This window comes from Procambarus clarkii, chromosome 15 (assembly GCF_040958095.1).
Source record: "Procambarus clarkii isolate CNS0578487 chromosome 15, FALCON_Pclarkii_2.0, whole genome shotgun sequence".
NCBI lineage: Eukaryota > Metazoa > Arthropoda > Malacostraca > Decapoda > Cambaridae > Procambarus > Procambarus clarkii.
The window spans coordinates 19,039,087-19,063,180 of NC_091164.1; the positions used below are offsets into that span (position 1 = coordinate 19,039,087).

The 24,094-nt window shown below is 41.2% G+C and overlaps 1 protein-coding gene across 1 annotated transcript in view; it reads left to right on the plus strand.

Annotated features, from left to right (window-relative positions):
* Positions 1-24,094, plus strand: part of LOC123759168 (tetranectin-like protein) — a 250,364-nt gene that overhangs the window by 195,219 nt on the left and 31,051 nt on the right. The window contains exon 5 of the mRNA XM_069325219.1: positions 9,799-9,904. Within this exon, the coding sequence (XP_069181320.1) occupies positions 9,799-9,904 (106 nt within the window). The remainder of the gene's footprint in view (positions 1-9,798; positions 9,905-24,094) is intronic.

A 24,094-nucleotide genomic window follows, 5' to 3' on the forward strand; every position in this document is an offset into this window, starting at 1 on the left:
CACTGCAAGTGCAGTATTAACTAGGTTCACATAAGACTGCAAGTTGAATCATACGCAGAGACACAAGTCTTCAAAGCATCTTCAAACAAAGGATACCGGAATATTCACTTCAAAGGTACAACAAACTAGAAAATAAGCATAGATCAGTCTATCCGTGTCATACTCAATATTAATCCGGAATACAAGGATTACAACAATAATGGTCCTGAACACAGGAGTTAAATCATAATGATCCCGAAAAACAGGAGTTACCTGATTGAGATCCCGGACAGCCCCCATTTAATTGTTATAGTCCCCTATATAATGCTATAGGGTAGTGAACCAACAGCATCGCTGGAAAACATAGCTTGGCCTATGATCAATAAAGGTCTAGGGGATTTAAAAGGCTAGTAAAAAATATTCCAGTTTTCTGGAGCATATAACATAAGTCACCATAACACCATAAGAAAAAAACATTCTCTATAACTAACATTCCATTACTTTATCCAGCTTCTTAGAGCTTTGCATTATCATCAGTGGGCCTCAAAACTGCATACACTCAGCACTAGCTGACACCACTCTCTATCCTGGCACAGTGGGACATTAACGTCTATTATGCTGATACTACCAAATACAGGATGGTGGAGTCACAATCATTAATAAATGAGGTGGAGGAATCAATATCATACATAGCACAATAGCCTCACCTAAGATCCTCAGGTACCCACCTCAATAATACATATACAAACACCTACCCCCCAGAGCTACATACATGAGCCTGTTACGTACCCCTATTGGATACGTATATAAATTATAAATAATTACTTATATATTATATCATTATTTGTATGTGTATTATATCAGTACTTGTATGTTCTTATATGCTTATATCATTACTTGTATGTGCTGATATGTTATATTGTGGAAATGATCAGTGGGTGGACCAAACCGTGGGAAATCGTTATTTTTGTGTGTGTGGTGGTCAGCGAGCTAGTGAGCAAATTGCTTTAAGGCGTCTTGAGTTAGATGCACAATTAACGTATGCTAAACTTGAGGCTCAAGAAAAGGAAAATGAATTTGCATGGCATTAAAAAATATTAGAGCTTGAAGCTCAACAAAGAGCAATTGAAGCTCGAAACCAACAAAAAATATTAGAAGCTGAAGCTCAACAAAGAGAAATTGAAGCTGAAAACCAACAAAAAATATTAGAAGCTGAAGCTCAGCAGAGGGAGCTTGAAACTAGACGTTTAGAGATTGAGGCACAAAATAGTAGAATTGTAGTGCAATTGCAGCTGGAAGCCTCAAAGAAACAAGTTAGAAATTCAACAACAAATGGCAGAGGCTAACCACAGACTTGAAACACAGCGTTTGGAATCTGGGCATGGTAATACTAGCAATGTTTCAAATAGTAGTGATAATAATCCCATAAGGATAAATAAATACATAGAGTTACCCAAGTTCAATGAGGAGGATCCCGAGGTTATTTCTCACATTTTTCTTAGATTGCAGTCAGTATGAATTGGCCAAAGGATCAGTGGGTTGCAATCATGCAAAGTCAACTGAAAGGACGAAGTCAGGAGGTTTTTGCATCCTTGCCTGATGAGAATGGTTTTGACTATGAGTTTGTTAAGAAAAGCATTGTAAATGCTTACCAATTTAATCCGGAAGCACACAGACAAAAGTTTAGGAACCTAAAGAGGGTAAGTTATCAGACAATAGCAGATTTCACCCGTCTAAATGTTAATTACTGCAACAGATTGCTAAAATCACTTTCAATAACCGAGTATGATGCTCTTAAGAATCTTCTTATAACAGAAGAAGTGATGTCATGTCTTCCAGAGAAATTGTCTACTTTTATGGCAGAACAGAAAAATATAACAGACATTTATGAGCTGTCTAAGCTCGCGGATGAGCATGAGTTGTTGACTAAGCCCCAGTTTAAGGCCCAATCACCTAAGTTTAACCGTAGAGTAAATTATAATGCTCACCGAACTCCTTATCAGTATAAATCCAATCCTAGTGCTCCAGTTACTCCCATGAACTCTTCTCTTATTAGACCTAAAGTTGTTACTCCTTGCCAGGACCATCTATTCCTAGTAATGTTAATTCTAAACCTGCAGTTGGTTCCACAGGTGTGTCCACTGTCAGGCATTGTACACATTGTAAGAGAAGAGGACATGTGATTGCTTCTAGCTATAGTTTGCATCCTGAATTACGGCCAACTGGTCTTATTATGAGTAGAGGATTGCAAACTAATAATTCTCCATGTACTACAGTCAATCCCCATTGGATGGCTGAATTTAAACCATACATTTTTACAGGTACATTATTGTGTAAAGATGGTAGTAGTAAGACTGTTCAATTACTCCGTGATACTGGAGCTTCCCAGTCTCTTATTGCCCAGAATGTACTTGCTAATGCTGACACCCGAGATCTTGGTGAAGTTGTGCTTCTCCAAGGTATTGCAGGTAGTGTGCAACAGGTGTCTTTAATGCAAATTAACCTTGATTCTAATTTTACTTCAGGATGGTGTAATGTTGGTTTAAGTAAACAGCTGCCCATTCCAGGGGTAGATATTATTCTTGGTAATGATTTTGGCCACCCGAAAGGTTGAAGGGACCAAGTGCCCCATAATGTTAATTAATGCCAATAATGTACTAGATCAACCAGAAGCAGATGATGGCATTATTTGCCCTGCTTGTGTTGTAACTAGATCAGTGAGAAAAACAGGTGAGAGTAATCCTGTCTTCACTAAGGTAGCTGTTTCCAAGACCAGGACCCCTTCAGTAAAGGAGTGGGAGGTGGATCTTGAAGATTCTTTTATGACTCGACTGGATGATGAGAGTGAGGCAGTAGTAGAAACCCCGCCGAACCTAAACCACAAGGAAAGTGAAGGTGAGAAGGCTGAACTATCTGTACAATGCCCGCTTGTCTCCACTAAACCAGTTGTCGAGAGTGAGGCCGAAGTAGCTATGGCTCCAATTTCTTCTGATCAATCAGGAAAAGAGATCAAGCTACTAGGTTCTTGCCCGCTCGCTACTGAGTCTGAGTCATTAGCCTTAAGTGTTATACAGACTACTGATCCTAGTTAACTTGAGTGTATTTCTGAGGCACCTGATAATGTTGATGCATTGGAGGATGGGACGGGTTTCTTTTTCAAGGATCGACTTCTGATGAGAAGGTGGAGACCCAAGGGCACTCCCTCATCAGATGATTGTGAGACCAGAACCCAACTAGTTGTCCCCAATGTTTATCGTAAGCAGGTCCTGCAGGCTGCACATGATGACCCCATGGGAGGTCACCAAGGTATCACAAATATGTACCATAAAATATGCAAATATTTTTATTGGCCCAAGTTAAAGAAACATGTGGTCAGGTATTGTCATAACTGTGTACCCTGTCAAATTGTTGGCAAACCAAACCAATCTGTGCCAAGAGCACCATTGCAACCTATTGTAGTTCCTGATGAACCATTTTCTCACGTTGTAATAGATTGTGTAGGTTCTTTACCTAAGACTAAGTCGGGTAACATTTTTATGTTTACTCTTATGTGTATGACGACGAGATTTCCTGAGGCATATGCCTTAAGAAATACCAAGACTCATAATCTCATCAAGTGTCTTGAACGATTTTTCTCCTTGTTCGGAATGCCTAGAGTTATCCAGAGTGACAATGGGGGAAATTTTTGTTCTAAGGTTTTCAAAACTTTCTGCAAATCCAAAGGGATTCAGCACACATTTTCCATTCCTTATCATTCACAAAGCCAAGGTGGGCTTGAACGTTTCCATCAAACGTTGAAACAGATGTTAAAGACAACAGGAGAAACTTATCCACGTAATTGGGATGAAAATCTCCCTTTTGTGCTGTTTGCTGCCAGAGAAGGGTTACAAGCGTCATTAGGGTGTTCATCTTTTGAGCTCGTATTTGGTCACCAAGTGAGAGGTCCGTTAAAAATGCTCCAAGAAAAGTTGATGGGAGATGTCTCTGTTCATCAGTATGGTTAGTACTTGAGTGAGGTCAAGGACAAGTTGTGTCAGGCTCGAGAGTTGGGGAAGGAACATCTGGACCAGACTCAACAAGCCATGAAACAAAGATATGACAAAATGTTCAGGGCTAAACTCAGGTCGTTTGCTGTCGGTGATTTGGTGTTGAAACCTCGTTTGGGGACTTCCATGTCCCATAAGTTTGACGGACCCTACCAAGTGGTAGAGAAGGTGGGAGACCTAACTTACAAAATATTTAACCCTACTCTTTCAGAACATAAAATGAATGTGCATATTAACAGGTTAAAAGCTTATGTTGGACCAGAAGTGGTAGCTTATTTGTTTAAGGAAGAGTTACCATCTGAGGGAAATTGTAGTGAAGAAAATGATGTTAATATTCAACTTCTCAGTTCCAGTTCCAATGGCAGGGAGATGCTATGTCATTTACAGGAGGAGCAACGTGATGAGTTCCAGGTTCTGCTGGACAACCATACATCTCTATTTGGGGAGGTTCCCACACAGACCTACCTCATCACACACGACATTCAGCTCCTGGACAGCACTCCATTTAGACAACATCCTTACCGAGTGAACCCAGAAAAGAGGAAACTTATACAACAAGAAGTGGACTATCTGCTAATAATTTCATAATTATTAGCAGATAATAATAATTTCATAACAGCATAATTTCATTCGGCCAAGTTAAAGTATTTGGAGCTCTCCGTGCTTGTTAGTGCCAAAACCCGGGGGAACCTGGAGGTTGTGTGTAGATTATGGCAAACTGAACAAGAGCACTACTGTTGATGTATTTCCATTACCACTGTTGGAGGAGTGTATTGAATCAATAGGACATGCTAATTTTGTAAGTAAACTTGAATTATCTAAGGGATATTATCAGATTGCCTTAACTGATTATGCTAGGGAAGTCACTGCTTTTGTTACACCTGATGGTGCTTATGAATTCAATGTCATGCCATTCGGTTTGAGGAATGCACCTGCCACCTTTCAAAGACTCATGAATTTCTTATTCAAGGATGTGCCAGATTGTAGGGCCTACCTTGACGACATTGTTTTATACAGTAAGAATTGGGCAGATCATCTTTCAGGCCTTAAGCAATTGTTTACGGTGTTGAAAAACGCCAATTTAACAGTGAATATGAATAAGTGTAGTTGGGCAAGAGGGACTATAACCTATCTTGGGCATGAAATAGGACAAGGTAAGATAATTCCTTTACAAGATAAGATACAAGCCATTGTGGACTACCCTGTGTTAACCAGTAAGAAGGGAGCGCAAAGATTTATCGGTATGTGTGCTTACTATAGGCGGTACTGTAGAAATTTTTCGACAGTTGCTGCCCCATTGACAAATTTGTTGCGAAAGCAAGTAAAGTTTAAGTGGACTCAAGATTGCCAGAATTCATTTCAGAACTTAAAGGGCATATTGTCAACGTCACCTGTTCTTGCTAGTCCCCAATTTGACAAACCTTTTATTTTACATATTGATGCATCAGATGTTGGAATAGGTGCAGTGCTTATACAAGTTGGTCTAGATAATATTGAGCATCCTGTATATTATTACTCTAGAAAATTTAATTCAGCCCAGAAGAACTATTCAGTGGTAGAAAAGGAGGCGTTGGGTCTCATATTGTCATCAAGAAATTTGAAATTTACCTTTCAGGTAATAAGGTGCTAGTGTTTACTGACCACAATCCCCTTATATTCATTAATATGTTGAAAATCAAGAACCAACGAATTTTGCGCTGGTCATTGTTTCTACAAGAATTTAATGTTGAGATTAAACATATTCCAGGCAGGCAGAATGTCATTGCTGATGCTTTGTCCAGAAGTTTTGTATATGATGTACCATGAGTGAAATATTCTTTTATTTAACATTTTTACTTCAGAAAAAATGCCATTGATCTTCAATCCATTGCATTTTTTTTCTTGTAGGTGGAAGTGTTACGTACCCCTATTGGATACGTATATGAATAATAAATAATTACTTATATATTATATCATTAATTGTATGTGTATTATATCATTACTTGCATGCTTATATCAGTACTTGTATGTTCATGTATGCTTATATCATTACTTGTATGTGCTGATATGTTATATTGTGGAAATGATCAGTAGGTGGACCAAACCGTGGGAAACCCTTATTTTTTTGTGTGTGTGGTGGTCAGCGAGTCAGCTTCCCGTGGGAGAGTTATATTTTGTACTGATCAGCTGGTGGCAACACAATGGGAAACTGTTATTATTTGTTCATCTAGACGGCAATATTGTGGGATACTACTTCCTGCTATGATGGGCAGTTGCCAGCAATTTCTTTTTATTTTATAATTATATAGCTATTATATTAATAACTACATTACTTCTGTTTGTGCATGTAAATCTGATCATTCCTTAATTTTGTTAATTAATTCCCATTATATGGCTCCATTTAAGTAAGATTTCAATTAATTTAAAACTGTCACTCAAAATGTTGTGCAGAAGCGAGATCGGCTCCTGCCGTGAGAACATTATTCAGTAACTGTTTGGACACAGGAAGGATAACATCTAGGAGTTAAGTGCTGTTATATTATATCTATTATGTTCTGTTGTAGTACGTTAGTCTGTGGAGACATAATTTTATTTTGATTTACAAGTGATTGCCCATCTGTTGATTGATATATAATACTGATAATTAACTTAAGTATATTTCTAATACACATTTTTTTTATATGTGATTATTCCTAAGGGGGTGATTAATTTTAATTCTTGCCTGTACAAACCATGGGATTATACTGGAGACACACCTTGAGATTGCAGCATCGGTAAATGTCCCTAGACTACAATATTTTGTTGCTGTTACGTGTCACGAGCATTAATGTACGGTTTGTAACAGTGCCCGACTAGGAAGATCAAAGAGTAGTGTCAGCCCAGGAGTCAAGTAGGCTGAGAGCGACACTGTTTCCAAATCCACAAATCATCTGACTCTCTTCTTTCAAATATCACAAGCTCATAAACAGACATTTCTCAGTAAATAACTTATAATTCATACAATAACTAAACCAAGGTTACAATACACATCCTTACATAATAATACATATCAATAAATGACTGCATAATAAAATATACCATGATATATAAATAAGTGAACAGGGAATTCATATTAGCAAGACATGATAACAATTCCTGGGGACGGTATGAAAGGAGGGGAGAGATTGTCACGGGAGGATTACAAGACGTTACGGGTTAGCCTTTATACATAAGTATTCATGAATAAAATATAAAGCATCCTATACCAAAATAAGTATCAAAACCTTGTCTCTGTGGTATACATCAAACAGTACCAGCATATAAATTACTGTCATGACAAGAGGATAATGCAATGAACAATAATGAAATGGATATTACACAGTATTCATGCTAGTAATACATCAGAGACCCTAATGTATACATTCTGCATCATATTACCCATAGCATGTCCTATACAGCATGCTATGGTGTTTTCCAAGCTACATGACATTAGGCTACTGCTATTTACCATACTTCCGATATATCCACAAATACGTGGCAAGGACTTAAGGTACAGAAATATAATATGCATAGGTATATTTGACATATATTGGTAATACACAAATTCTACTAGTATATTGTCAAAACAAGAATAGATAAATAATATAATATTTGTGATACTAGGCTAATCAACCAAGATATTACTTTACAGTTTGAACACATCATACACCAGCCACGGTATAATCATACTGGTGTATGTGTGGTCATAACAAGGTTGCACCACAACCCTCCAGCACCACCTCTCGAGGTAACATAGGAGAGTTAACATCACTGAGCTTTCGCTGTTCTTCTCTCACTATCCAGTTCTTCCTTGTACTACCTCGGGAGTCGACGGGACACTTCTCTTCGTTAAAATACAAGAACTGTTCGATATTACCCTCTCTGGAGGCCCATTCCTCTTCAGAACTGGTTGATACCTGGTTGATGGGGTTCTGGGAGTTCTTCTACTCCCCAAGCCCGGCCCGAGGCCAGGCTCGACTTGTGAGATATATAACTGGGGAACTGGGGATGTAACTGGGGAACGCTGCAACTCACCTCCACACAGTCTCACCCCTGGTAGGAAGGGATAGCAGATTTTCTGACTTTACCACTGGGCGCCCTACGTCGCGCCAGAGGTGCTCAACTATTGGTCTACCCGGCCAAGTTCCCGTCACCAACCAGTCACGTTCCACCTGAGGTTATACATACACTCCTCTGTGGGTCTCCTCGAGCGAAAAACCTTCTCCCTCCCGAGGCGTAGCATCATTTTAATGGTTACGCCACTATCAAGCCTTTTCCCAAATAAAACTAAAATTGATATTTCTTCTAATTGTGACATCATGCCTCCTTTAAGGAGTTATAAATCCAAACTAGTACTTGGCGCTTTTCCTGATAATTCCCGGCCTCACTCCTTCCAGTGCAGTACACTCAAACTTCATGATTAGCCTATTTTGGGGTACTGAGTCGAAAGCCTAAATAAGGTGAAGAGGGACCAGATCATAATTTCTGCTGTTACTGAGTGCCTCAAATAGGACTGCATAACAAGAATGTAGGAAAAGGATGAGGGGAAAATCACTCATGCAAGAAACAATGCTGAGTGCCCATTATCTTGTCAAGGTATCCGAGGGTTTTCCTATTAAATTCGCTATTAATTCCTATTGCAACTTTACCATCATCAACCATACAAGCAGCTGGGAGAATCCTTGTGATGGTTGATTTGTGGCAGATGCCTATCGATGGGATAAAGAGTTTCTCTGTTTACTTCTTTAGTCATCTGCTAAATACATCATGTGGACCTTTTCCATTAATTTTAGTTTATTCGTAAATTGTTAATTACATCAGTTATAATTTTTTGGGATACTAATTAATTTTATTAATTCAACAGTAAGAGATAAAGGATGTTACACCTTATTCGTTTCTAGAAGGGTTCTTTGTTGCTTTATAGATTACCTTACAGTAATTCGATTTAAATGTTGATATCATCTGATAAATTTATATTTAAAAAGTTCTGTTCCTAAATATGTCCATGATATGGCAGCAATACCCACACTACTTACGCTTTTGAGTACTTTGTATGTGGCACATTATGGGTCAATAATTTTCTATGACGAACATTATGACAAAATAAACTTTATCTATAATTTAACATTGCAGTAATTTCAAACGTAAAAAAAAGAATATTTAGATCCTTGCAAGTTTCAGAGAGCGTTGCACAAGCATATTCACATTCCTAAGTTTAGATGGACTTCAGTGTGTGTTACCCTGAGGCACATGGCAGTCCAGTGGGCAACGTGTGCATCTGTCGTGATCTATAACGGGGGTTTCAATCCATTGTTCTGCTCCCCAAAATTTGTTATACATATATAACGCTAATATGATTCACTTGAGTATTTGATGCTAAAACTTAGTGGTGAATCTCAATACAAGAGTGCATATGCAGGTAACATGTACATATTGGTTTGGAATGAGTTCAGTGCCTCCAATGTTTTTCTATGTGTGGGTGGACTTTAGGTTGTGTTACTCTAAGGACGCACATCATGGTCAAGTGGGTAATGTGTGATTCTGGGGTTACCTGGGGCACTGCTTCGATTCCACCTCCAAAGTTCCTCCCATTATATAGGGTACTGTATGGAGTCTATGCGTAATATACTGTCGTTCTACACACAACTTAAATGAAGGTATTGTAATGAGAGTTCCTAGAATATTGCGGCAGGTAATGTATTAGCACTTACCATAGAACATTACAGCAGATGTATCACTCTCCTCTGTGTACTTCATAAGGCACTGTACTCCACAGAACAACATCACGAGGGACGCAATTGCCAGCTTCTCTCCCAGTGGTTATTTCTGGATCCTTGGCTCCGACGTGGTCACCGAAGGCACCTGGATGAACCCAGACACAAGTGAGTCTCTTAACTATGTTTAATGTCTTCATCTTATTCATCGTAATTACGAGAACAATCATCTTCAGATTAATGAAATGAGTTATGTCGCAGACAGGCGGCCTGTTTGTATAAAACCCACACCTATATATATATATATATATATATATATATATATATATATATATATATATATATATATATATATATATATATATATATATATATATATATATATATATATATATATATATATATATATATATATATATATATATATATATATATATATATATATATATATATATATAAATATATATATATATATATATATATATATATATATATATATATATATATATATATATATATATATATATATATATGTCGTACCTAGTTGCCAGAACGCACTTCTCAGCCTACTATGCATGGCCTGATTTGCCTAATAAGCCAAGTTTTCATGAAATAATGTTTTTTCGACTACCTAACCTACCTAACCTAACCTAACCCAACTTTTTCGGCTACCTAACCTAACCTAACCTATAAAGATAGGTTAGGTTAGGTTAGGTAGGGATGGTTAGGTTTGGTCATATATCTACGTTAATTTTAACTCTAATAAAAAAAAAATGACCTCATACATAATGAAATGGGTAGCTTTATCATTTCATAAGAAAACAATTAGAGAAAATATAATAATTCAGGAAATCTTGGCTTATTAGGCAAATCGGGCCTTGCATAGTAGGCTGAGAAGTGCATTCTGGCTACTAGGTACGACATATATATATATATATATATATATATATATATATATATATATATATATATATATATATATATATATATATATATATATATATATATATATATATATGTCGTACCTAGTAGCCAGAATGAACTTCTCAGCCTACTATGCAAGGCCCGATTTGCCTAATAAGCCAAGTTTTCATGAATTAATTGTTTTTCGACTACCTAACCTACCTAACCTAACCTAATCTAACTTTTTCGCCTACCTAACCTAACATAACCTATAAAGATAGGTTAGGTTAGGTTAGGTTAGGTAGGGTTGGTTAGGTTCGGTCATATATCCACGTTAATTTTACCTACAATAATAAAAAATTGACCTCATACATAATGAAATAGGTAGCTTTATCATTTCATAAGAAAAAAATTAGAGAAAATATATTAATTTAAGAAAACTTGGCTTATTAGGCAAATCGGGCCTTGCATAGTTGGCGGAGAAGTGCGTTCTGGCTACTAGGTACGACATATATATATATATATATATATATATATATATATATATATATATATATATATATATATATATATATATAAATATATATATATATATATATATATATATATATATATATATATAAATATATATATATATATATATATATATATATATATATATATATATATATATATATATATATATATATATATATATATATATGTCGTACCTAGTAGCCAGAACGCACTTCTCAGCCTACTATGCAAGGCCCGATTTGCCTAATAAGCCGAGTTTTCATGAATTAATTGTTTTTCATCAACCTAACCTAACCTAACCTAACTTTTTTGGCTACCTAACCTAACCTAACCTATAAAGATAGGTTAGGTTAGGTTAGGTAGGGTTGGTTAGGTTCGGTCATATATCTACGTTAATTTTAACTCCAATAAAAAAAAAATTGACCTCATACATAATGAAATGGGTAGCTTTATCATTTCATAAGAAAAAAATTAGAGAAAATATATTAATTCAGGAAAATTTGGCTTATTAGCCAAATCGGGCCTTGCATAGTAGGCCAAAAAGTGCGTTCTGGCTACTAGGTACGACATATATATATATATATATATATATATATATATATATATATATATATATATATATATATATATATATATATATATATATATATATATATATATATATATATATGCGAACAAGCCTGAATGGTCCCCAGGACAATATGCAACTGAAAACTCACACCCCAGAAGTGACTCGAACCCATACTCCCAGGAGCAACGCAACTGGTATGTACAAGATGCCTTAATCCACTTGACCATCACGACCGGACAAAATGAGGTGATAGCCAAAGCTATTTGAACCACCCCACCGCCGGCACTCGGATGGTAATCTTGGGCATAGCATTTTACCAAATCACCTCATTCTTTGGGGCACACATGAGGAACACAAATGCGAACAAGCCTGAATGGTCCCCAGGACAATATGCAACTGAAAACTCACACCCCAGAAGTGACTCGAACCCATACTCCCAGGAGCAACGCAACTGGTATGTACAAGATGCCTTAATCCACTTGACCATCACGACCGGACAAAATGAGGTGATAGCCGAAGCTATTTGAACCACCCCACCGCCGGCACTCGGATGGTAATCTTGGGCATAGCATTTTACCAAATCACCTCATTCTTTGGGGTACACGTGAGGAACACAAATGCGAACAAGCCTGAATGGTCCCCAGGACAATATGCAACTGAAAACTCACACCCCAGAAGTGACTCGAACCCATACTCCCAGGAGCAACGCAACTGGTATGTACAAGATGCCTTAATCCACTTGACCGTCACGACCGGACAAAATGAGGTGATAGCCGAAGCTATTTGAACCACCCCACAGCCGGCACTCGGATGGTAATCTTGGGCATAGCATTTTACCAAATCACCTCATTCATTGGGGCACACGTGAGGAACACAAATGCGAACAAGCCTGAATGGTCCCCAGGACAATATGCAACTGAAAACTCACATCCCAGAAGTGACTCGAACCCATACTCCCAGGAGTAACGCAACTGGTATGTACAAGATGCCTTAATCCACTTGACCATCACGACCGGACAAAATGAGGTGATAGCCGAAGCTATTTGAACCACCCCACCGTCGGCACTCTTCTGGTGATAGCTTCGGCTATCACCTCATTTTGTCCGGTCGTGATGGTCAAGTGGATTAAGGCATCTTGTACATACCAGTTGCGTTGCTCCTGGGAGTATGGGTTCGAGTCACTTCTGGGGTGTGAGTTTTCAGTTGCATATTGTCCTGGGGACCATTCAGGCTTGTTCGCATTTGTGTTCCTCACGTGTGCCCCAAAGAATGAGGTGATTTGGTAAAATGCTATGCCCAAGATTACCATCCGAGTGCCGGCGGTGGGGTGGTTCAAATAGCTTCGGCTATCACCTCATTTTGTCCGGTCGTGATGGTCAAGTGGATTAAGGCATCTTGTACATACCAGTTGCGTTGCTCCTGGGAGTATGGGTTCGAGTCACTTCTGGGGTGTGAGTTTTCAGTTGCATATTGTCCTGGGGACCATTCAGGCTTGTTCGCATTTGTGTTCCTCACGTGTGCCCCAAAGAATGAGGTGATTTGGTAAAATGCTATGCCCAAGATTACCATCCGAGTGCCGGCGGTGGGGTGGTTCAAATAGCTTCGGCTATCACCTCATTTTGTCCGGTCGTGATGGTCAAGTGGATTAAGGCATCTTGTACATACCAGTTGCGTTGCTCCTGGGAGTATGGGTTCGAGTCACTTCTGGGGTGTGAGTTTTCAGTTGCATATTGTCCTGGGGACCATTCAGGCTTGTTCGCATTTGTGTTCCTCACGTGTGCCCCAAAGAATGAGGTGATTTGGTAAAATGCTATGCCCAAGATTACCATCCGAGTGCCGGCGGTGGGGTGGTTCAAATAGCTTCGGCTATCACCTCATTTTGTCCGGTCGTGATGGTCAAGTGGATTAAGGCATCTTGTACATAACAGTTGGTTTGCTCCTGGGAGTAATGGGTTCGAGTCACTTCTGGGGTGTGAGTTTTCAGTTGCATATTGTCCTGGGGACCATTCAGGCTTGTTCGCATTTGTGTTCCTCACTTGTGCCCCAAAGAATGAGGTGATTTGGTAAAATGCTATGCCCAAGATTACCATCCGAGTGCCGGCGGTGGGGTGGTTCAAATAGCTTCGGCTATCACCTCATTTTGTCCTGTCGTGATGGTCAAGTGGATTAAGGCATCTTGTACATACCAGTTGCGTTGCTCCTGGGAGTATGGGTTTGAGTCACTTCTGGGGTGTGAGTTTTCAGTTGCATATTGTCCTGGGGACCATTCAGGCTTGTTCGCATTTGTGTTCCTCACGTGTGCCCCAAAGAATGAGGTGATTTGGTAAAATGCTATGCCCAAGATTACCATCCGAGTGCCGGCGGTGGGGTGGTTCAAATAGCTTCGGCTATCACCTCATTTTGTCCGGTCGTGATGGTCAAGTGGATTAAGGCATCTTGTACATACCAGTTGCGTTGCTCCTGGGAGTATGGGTTCGAGTCACTTCTAGGGTGTGAGTTTTCAGTTATATATATATATATATATATATATTGTGACGGTAACGCGTTGGTGTTCGGCTGTTTAAGGCTAGGGGTATGGCCTCGTCACATAGTTATAAAAAAAAATAGAAAAACTGGAACTTCGTCTGTGGTAAGGTAAGGAGAAGACACACAAAACACAAGTAAAACTTTAACAATGAAATTTTAATTACGTTAAATAAATCAAAACATGAAAATATGGACAAACAAATATGTATAATAAAATCAATGAATCAAAATAATAAGAATACTTAAATGACACAATGAAAGTTACGTTAAGGCAAAATAATAAGAAGTGCAACAAAAGTTTAGTGGGAGGTGCCGGAATATTGGCTTAAAGCCACCACCTCTCTCAGTACACGCTAACGTCTAGCTGGGAGGAGTGCTGGCTACGAAAGCACGGAACATTCTGAGGACTGATGTTGGGGCGACCCCAGACATCAGGTAGTATTGGGGGCGAGTGCAGGTGCAGCCAGACCGGCGACCAATCAGCGGAGCCGTAGCGATCAACGGGTAGTTTGGTGGTTGGAGTTCGAACAGGTGGCTGGTTGCATACGTTTCTGCTCACCCTGGCAAGCCTTGCTGGTGCTGGTGTTGTTGTCGTTGTTGGACATTTCTTCCATAGTCTTTTTATATAATTGTGAAGACGTAATTTTGGAGGGAAGAGCAGGCTCAATCTCTTGAAGGAGATTATCGTCACAACTCTCCCCCGAAGCCTGCGGTTCTGGAAGAAGTACGTCGTTATGTGGTGGAGTAATGGATGGAGTCGCTTCTACTTCATAAACTCTGGAGAGGGCATCGGCTATGGTGTTGTCAGAACCCTTGATATAGCGGATCTCCAGGTTGAAGTCTTGTAAATACAGAGCCCATCGTAGAAGACGCTGGTTGGTGAATTGGGCTTGATGTAGGAAGCGGAGAGGGTTGTGGTCTGAGAAGATGGTGGTAGACCTGGCGCCTTGTAGGTACGGAGCGAAGTGTTGGAGGTTCAGGACGATGGATAGTAGCTCCTTTTCAATAGTGCTGTAGTTCCTCTGGTGTGGTTTCAGTTTGTAGCTGTAGTAGCTGACAGGTAGAACCTCCTCGCCTCGTAGTTGCATCAGGACACCACCAACGCCGGTACCACTGGCGTCGACATGAAGGACGAAAGGCTTGGTGATATCTGGAGAGGCGAGAATGGGGTTAGAACAGAGGAGGAATTTGAGTTGTTCGAAAGCAACGGTTTGCTGCATGGTCCAATTATACCGTTGCTTGGGACTGGTTAATAGAATTAGAGGTGTGGCGACTGTACTGAAATTCCTCACAAACCTACGGTAGTAAGAGGCAAGACCAAGGAAGCGCAGGAGCTGCTTCCTGGTGGTAGGCTGTGGATACTGTAGGATGGCTTGAGTGTGTGAGTCTAACGGAGCTATGCTGCCACTCCCAATAACATGACCCAGATAACGCACTTTACCTTTCGCGAAAGTGGACTTGCCCAGGTTGATGGTGAGGCCGGCTGTCAGGAGCTTGGAGAACAGACGTCGCAGCTGGAGCAGATGTTCACTCCAGGAGTTGGAGGCTACGACGATATCGTCCAGGTAGGCGTATGTGTTATCCAAGCCCTGGATGACACGGTTGACAGCTCTTTGAAAGGTGGCCGGGGCATTACATAGTCCGAAAGGAAGGCGTTCATATCTGAAAAGTCCAAAAGGAGTGATGAAGGCAGATATCTCTTTAGCGCGCTCCGTTAGACACACTTGATAGTACCCCTTAAGCAAGTCCACTTGGGACAAGTACTGGGCACTACCAATGGCATCAAGGATGTCATCTATCCTTGGCAAGGGGTAAGCATCCTTGACAGTGACAGAGTTCAGTTTACGATAGTCAGTGCACAACCGCACCTTACCTTGGGGTTTGGGCACCAAGATACAAGGTGAGGCCCAGGGGGACTCACAAGGTGTAGCCAGTCCATGGTCCAAGAGGTACTGCACCTCAGCACGCATGACTTCCTTCTTGCTCGGGCTGATTCGGTAGAAGGGTTGACGAATCGGCCGGGTGTCGGGGAGCAGTTGGATGTCGTGCTGGGTAACATTACACTCTTGGGGATCATCTCTGAACAACTCTTGATGTTCTCTGAAGATCTTGACGAGAGGTGCACTATGATTATCCTGAAAGTATTTGGGAAGATCATTAAGGATTTCGGAATTAGAAAGCGCTGACTCCTTGTCAGTGCTTTCGGGAGGAGAAGCTGGGAAGGTCTCACTGTGGATGTAGGGTTCTGTGAATGTGGAATAATTAGTCAAGACAGTGGGAGGAGTACCATTATATTGCTTCAGGAGGTTGACGTGGCACAGCTGGGTCTTCCGCCGCCTATCAGGAGTCTCTATCACATAATTATTATTATTCCTGCACTCTTTGACGCAGTAGGGTCCTGAAAATCTGTTTTGTAAAGGTGAACCTGGGATAGGGAAATAAGCAAGGACGAAGTCTCCCGGCTTGAATTTTCTTACTTTGCTGGTCTGGTCGTAATGAGTCTTCATTCTCACCTGGGCTTTCAATAGATTATCATGAGCAAAGCGGTGGACTCTCTCTAGAATGTGTTGAAGGTTTTGAAGAAACTGGGGCACATTCTGATGCTCACTGAAGGTGGCATCTCTGAGAGAGTCTTTGAAAGCCTTAAGGGGAGTACGGCACTTACGGCCGTAGAGCATCTCATAAGGAGATACTCCTAGGGACTCATTGGGGAGACTTCTGAAAATACACATTATTAGGTCAATCTGCTTATCCCAATCCTTTGAGGTTTCACTACAAAACTTTTTCAAGAGTGCTTTGATGGTCTGATGACTACGTTCAAGAGAACCCTGTGAAGCAGGATGATAGGGGCTGGACAATACCTGTTTGATGTTGAACTCCTCCAGTGTCCTTTTGAAGAGATCACTGGTGAAGTTGGTGCCACAGTCACTTTGAATCTCCCTGGGAAATCCGTATTGAGTGAAGATCTTCAATAGATGTTTGATAACCGTAGCAGCCGTGATGTTCTTCACTGGAACTGCTATGGGAAATCTGGTGGTAGGACACAGGATGGTTAGGATGTAGGCGTTACCTGAACTGGTCCGAGGTAAAGGACCAACACAGTCTATTATGAGTCTGTGGAAAGGTTCCGCAGGCACCTGTATGGGAATCAGTGGTGCTCTGGGAATGGAGACGTTCGGTTTGCCTGCCATCTGACATGTATGACACTGTTTTACGTACTGTTTGACGTTATTTACCATACCTGGCCAGTAGTAGTCTTGGCGAATCCCATGGTAAGTCTTGTTGAAGCCGTAGTGGGAGAATGCTCCATGGGCCAGGTGTAGAATAGTGGGCCGCAGGCTGGTGGGAATCACAAGTTGTTCGGTGTTGGCCCAATCGTCCTCCTCCTTCAGTTTACTGGGTCTATATCTGCGGTAGAGCAAGTCGTTCTCTAGGAAGAACCCAGGAATACTGTCGGGTTGAGTCTCAGCCTGGAAAAACAATGGTGTTAAAGTAAGATCTTCCCTCTGCAACTTACGGAACTCCAACTTGGTCAGATGCGGGGGTAGTTTCTGAGGGTCTTGAGGGACAGCGGTGGCAGTAGAGTCAGCTGGCTGTGGACGTGCGGCTTGTGCACGGGTGGTCACGAGAACCGGAGGAGAAACTTCATCACTCTCTTGAACCTCTGCTGGAACATACTCGAGAATAGGATTTATTGGCACAGAGTTACACACCTGGGGTTTGTCCATGACGATCAGGTTGGTCGGTTGCAGGTCTTCTGCCAAGTCGTTGCCTAGGAGAAGTTGCACTCCAGGCATGGGAAAAGGCTTTTCCCTGACGGCGACTTGGACTTCCCCGTTCACGTAGGGACAATCCAGGTGGACTCTGGCGAGAGGGTATGGAGTAGTAGCAGTGAGGTCAGTGATGAAGACTGTTTCCCCGGTGTAGACTATGTTGGGCACAGCCGACTTCAAGATGATTGATTGTAGAGCCGCTGTGTCCCTCAAGATCTTCAATTTGAAACGTCCCTCCGGATTTGAACCGTTGGCAGAGACAGTTCCAGTATACAGGTGGTTACTGAAAAGAGAAAGATCATTAACATCAACACCAACATTCATCACAGGCTTACCGGACTTAGGAGGAGTTGGTTTGGGTCGTTGTTGGTCAGTGGTTCCCTTGTATTGAGACTTACCACACTTGTCTATGGTATGTCCATAGAGTCTACAATACTTGCAGTACAGTTGTGAACCAGCTTGATCGGGGCTCACCTTCTCGTAACTGTACCACGACTTCTTACTGGAGGATGGTTCAGGTGTCAGCCGGTGGATGAGGCTGTAAGTGTCAGCCGACTTAGCACACTTCAGGTAGTCGGTTTCTTCTTTATCTGCTAAGTAGAGGCGGACAGGAGGCGGCACACGTCTCAAGAATTCTTCAACAAGCATCAGGTTGACGAGTTCTGTAAAAGTAGAGACATGTGCTGCTTCCAGCCATTTCATGAAATACCTCCGTTTCGTGTTAGCAAACTCGAGGAAGGTAGTGGTACTTGCCTTCAGGTGGTCACGGAATTTCCTTCTATAACTTTCAGTAGAGAGGAGGTAGGCGTCCAACACTGCTTGTTTCAGAGTGTAGTAGTCATTCTCAGACGCCAAAGTACTGAGTGTGACTGCAGCTCTACCTGTAAGATGGACTCTGAGAAGTGTGGCCCATTGGTCGACAGGCCAACTGAGTTGATTAGCAAGGGTTTCAAAGGTGGTAAAGAACACATCAACTTCTGCTTCTACAAAGGATGGCATTAACTTACTTGCATGTGATATATTAAAACTGACGGGAAGATTGGCAGTAGCTTGTTGGCGTTGAGTGAAGTGTGAAGTTTCCAAGGCGATTTCACGTTGACGACACTCTAGAGCCAGAGTCGCTTGTTGCTTGTCATGTTCGCGTTGTATTTCCAACTCGCGTTGTTTGGTTTCAAGCTGTAAGCGTTCCCGCTCCTGGAGTGTTTCAAGCTGTACTCGTTCACGTTCACGGAGTAATGCGACCTCGCGTTCGTGTTCTTCTCTCCTCAAGGCAGCTTCGCGTTCTTGTTCTTCCCTTCGTATGGTAGCTGCTTCTCTTTGCTGCTCACGTTCAATCTTAGCCAGCTCTAGTTTAAGTTTCATCGTTGCCAAGTCAGTTTTCTCTGCAATATAGTAAGTTTCATGAGTTTCAGAGTCTATCTTACCTTGCTCTAAATAGTAATCCAGCAACAGGTTGTGTAGGTCATTTTTGTTGGCTTGGTAGGGAACTTCTAGTTGATACTCATGTGCAAGAGTTTGTAGTTCAGTCCTCTTGGCACGACTCAAAGTCCCTATTTCACCTGCTGGATTTGCACGGAAAGTTTGGAGACGAAACATGGTGAAATTAGCAAATAAAGGTACACGAATGTTCAATAATGAAATGTCAAAAACAGGACAACGTGGCAACTGGTACCTATCCTGTGTGATCTTTAACAATTAACGTTAAGTGAAAGATATTAAATTAAATCAAGGGCGCAGGAAATCTTGTACCCGGTACTCATGTAAGAGAATAAGGGCAAGAAAATCCTACTAACAAATGAAACAAAGTTTCGAAAACAAATGAAACAGTTAAATGCTTCAAAAGTAAAATTGGTAGTCCAAGGATGTAGGCATACCTTGCCAAGTCTCTAAAGGACATAAAGCAAGTTTTTCCCACTGAATTTAATATGATACTTACAGAATTAGCGAACTTTTGTGCTCTGAAAAAATAAGCTAATTCCCTACCGTTGTATGTATCATCATCTCTGACTGACGTGTAGGGGTGCGAGGTGTCAACTGGTGACGAGAACTGCTGCTGAGGTCCCAATTCAGCAACTAAAGTTCGAGCTAGAGGAACTATGGCCCTCTTTGTCCTCCTACAGTCAGATTGCAGAAGATTGGGTACTCTTGACCCGGGGCAGACCACAGTACCAGGGTACCAATATGATGATCTGTCAGAATGAGAAATATTCAAGGGACATAGATGGTAAATACGAGTAATAACATGGAGGGAGAGATGACCAATTAAGAGTATGACTGAGGCCTACAGTCACCACGTAATCCAAAGTTGTCTCACCTTCACTATATGTTACTCTCGTAATGCACAATACACCGCACCTTATAAAAAATGAAATTGAATGAAAAATAGTAAAGCTACGTTAACAGAGTTAAATACGCTTACCATAAATTACCACTTGGCACCAGTACCTGAGTGAGGCTCCTAGGACAGGCCCCCATATAACTTGTGACGGTAACGCGTTGGTGTTCGGCTGTTTAAGGCTAGGGGTATGGCCTCGTCACATAGTTATAAAAAAAAATAGAAAAACTGGAACTTCGTCTGTGGTAAGGTAAGGAGAAGACACACAAAACACAAGTAAAACTTTAACAATGAAATTTTAATTACGTTAAATAAATCAAAACATGAAAATATGGACAAACAAATATGTATAATAAAATCAATGAATCAAAATAATAAGAATACTTAAATGACACAATGAAAGTTACGTTAAGGCAAAATAATAAGAAGTGCAACAAAAGTTTAGTGGGAGGTGCTGGAATATTGGCTTAAAGCCACCACCTCTCTCAGTACACGCTAACGTCTAGCTGGGAGGAGTGCTGGCTACGAAAGCACGGAACATTCTGAGGACTGATGTTGGGGCGACCCCAGACATCAGGTAGTATTGGGGGCGAGTGCAGGTGCAGCCAGACCGGCGACCAATCAGCGGAGCCGTAGCGATCAACGGGTAGTTTGGTGGTTGGAGTTCGAACAGGTGGCTGGTTGCATACGTTTCTGCTCACCCTGGCAAGCCTTGCTGGTGCTGGTGTTGTTGTCGTTGTTGGACATTTCTTCCATAGTCTTTTTATATAATTGTGAAGACGTAATTTTGGAGGGAAGAGCAGGCTCAATCTCTTGAAGGAGATTATCGTCACAATATATATATATATATATATATATATATATATATATATATATATATATATATATATATATTTATATATATATATATATATATATATATATATATATATATATATATATATATATATATATATATGCAACAATGATAAAAAAAACACTGATCCAAGTATGTAGAATAACAACAATGTGAAAATTTACACCCAATGGGGACATTTACACCCCCTGTGCGCAAGAAAAAAAAAATCAAAAATTTTTGTTCGTCTTTTAATCATGTTAATTTGTGTCCCCTGAGCACGGGAAAAATAAAAAAATTGTAGGTGACTTATTTTGGGTGCAACTGACCGAGGAAGTCTGGCAAAAAGTGGGCGTTGACAGAGCGTTCGTCAGACCCGGTCAGCGTCACCCGCGCTGACAGGTGGGAGTTGCCACAAAGATATTATTACCTAATTGTTTCAATGTCTCCGATTGACTTTTTTTTAGTTTTTTGCAGTAATATTATTCAATAGTGTATATCGTAATATATTTATATAATAAAAGTGGTGAATAATCGCTATACTCAAACGTATGATGTGCATATTAGTGATTCAATTATTATGTTTATAAAACAATAAACAAATAATTTTGCTGCTCTTACACTATATACTGTTATGATCTCAGCCTGCAGGAGAAACGAGTCTCCCCCCTTGAGAGTTATTCAGCAAGCCTGACCTAACCAGAAGGTCTAGGAAATATGGAGATGATAACACATATGTAAAATAGTTGGTTGGATTTAAATAACAATTTGAGATTATGGGCAGTGAAGAAGAAAACAGATAAATGACTGGTTAGGAGATGTGGATATTTTGCTGGAGGTGTGAGGCTCGCTTCTGGAGGGCTTTGACCTCACTTGAGGCCAGACATCGCAGGGGGAAAGCCGCGCTCCGTTTGAGCTCCCGTCAGGAAGGAACCCCTAGTGATATATCTCCAAGAGAAGAGAAGTGTGCAGACGTGCCAGCTGTAGAATCGAGCTGGGAACGTTGTGGTCTCAAGTCCTGGAAGGCGAGGAGAGTATTAAGCCTCCCAGAGACATTTTTCGTGGGCTGTGGAAGCGCACTGACCAGGCTCTGTCAGAGGGAGGAGCGCCCCTGACGAGACAGTCTGTAGAAAGCACGATTTAAGCCAGTTCATAGTGATTGCTTGTAGTTGGTCATGTGCCCAGCGACAGTAGCAATGTTTATTGATGAGTTAGAAATGTTTTGGTAAGGCAGGAAGCCTAAATAAGAGGACGGAGATGAGAGAGACAGCTGGAGGGACGAGCAGCGCGTCCTCTCCCTTCCACCACTTGGAACCAACTGACTGAGGGGCGGCGGAGGAGAGTGTGGAGGCCCGCCGGGCAAGGTGGAGCATGGACCCGCCCAACGGGGGAGTCCACTCTCACAGTATGTAGAGGACAGATAGAGGTTTGAGGCAAACATATTGTGTGATTATTTTTGTTTATGTGTTAAAGGGGAAACGTTTTTATTGGAGTGTCGATGGGTTGCAGGTTTGTCTTTGGGGAAGAAGTTGCTGAGAACTTCGAAGCCAGCACAGAGGGAGTAGTTGATGAGACTCCAAGGTAGTGGAGCAGAAGACCTCGAGCTGTGAGGAGAAGCAGTGAAGAGGAGTGTCACGTGCTTCTGTAGAGGTGGTGAAGCACCATAGTTGCTCGAGGGAACTTCATGGTGTAGCAGCCAAGAGAGCTGTGGAGGAACCTAGCAGAAGGGTGAAGCACTGTAGTTGTTCAAGGAAAACTTCATGGTAGCAGCCTGGCGGAGCTGCAGAGGATCCTGGTAGTTAAACCCGGAAGAACCTGAAGAGATCAGGGTAGTGAACTTCCAGATGTGGAAGGGAAGTTCTAAATGATTACTTGTAGGGAGGTAATCGAGTGTTTGGTTGTCATTAGCGTGCAAGACGCAGTGAGAGGAGGGTGATTGTTTGCATTCTTATGTCAAGGAGTGTTTTATACTGAAGTATAGAGTTACAGTCGTAGGCTGGATTACCTACCGTTGTATGTGTTCTAGGACTGATAGGGTGATTGATTGATCATTGTTGTGTATCAAGGAACATTTATACTGATATAGGTTATTGCATTCACATGCTTTGTACACATTTATAGGTACATATATATATTCTCTTGCTGATGATGCAACAGTGTATGTAGACTTGATCAACTTGAGGAGGTTGATAGTATCAGATGGTGAACCAGGAGATAGGATACCACTTGATAAGCTGATGATAGAGTTCTGATGGTGTTGGAGTGCAACCTGATTGTAATAGTATAGAGTATAGGATTCATTATTATTATATGTGTGTATGTGCTTTGTCCAGTAAATGTATTCATATTTGCTGGTGTTTGCCTTTGTCCTAGTGCGGCTTCCCAGGAAATAGTAAAGGAAGAGAGAGAGAGAGAGAGAGAGAGAGAGAGAGAGAGAGAGAGAGAGAGAGAGAGAGAGAGAGAGAGAGAGAGAGAAAGAACCAAGAACCACTGCTGTGGACAGGGTACGACGGAAAACTAGTAAGTCAAAGGGGATTGAGGAGATCATCTCACATAAGGAGAGAGTGGGGAGTCACAGCGGTTCGAGTGGGTGTGTGCACGTGACAACGAGGCTAAGTTTTGGAGCCGCATCCCCTAAACGTGTGACGTTGAGCCCCTCTCCAAGATCCAGAAGTGCCCAGTGTGATCTCCTGGTAAAGTATAAGCACTCTACCGAGTTGTGGGTTGGGTTGTCCAGAAGAAAGGATCAACACGACAATACACAGGTTATATATAAGTATCTGCATGTTTTGGTCACCATAATGAACCACTAAGTTGGTATTGAGAGTCGAAAAGCAAAGAAGAGTTACCGCCACACACCAGCCAGCCACTCGCTGCCACTCCCTCAACACACGCACTA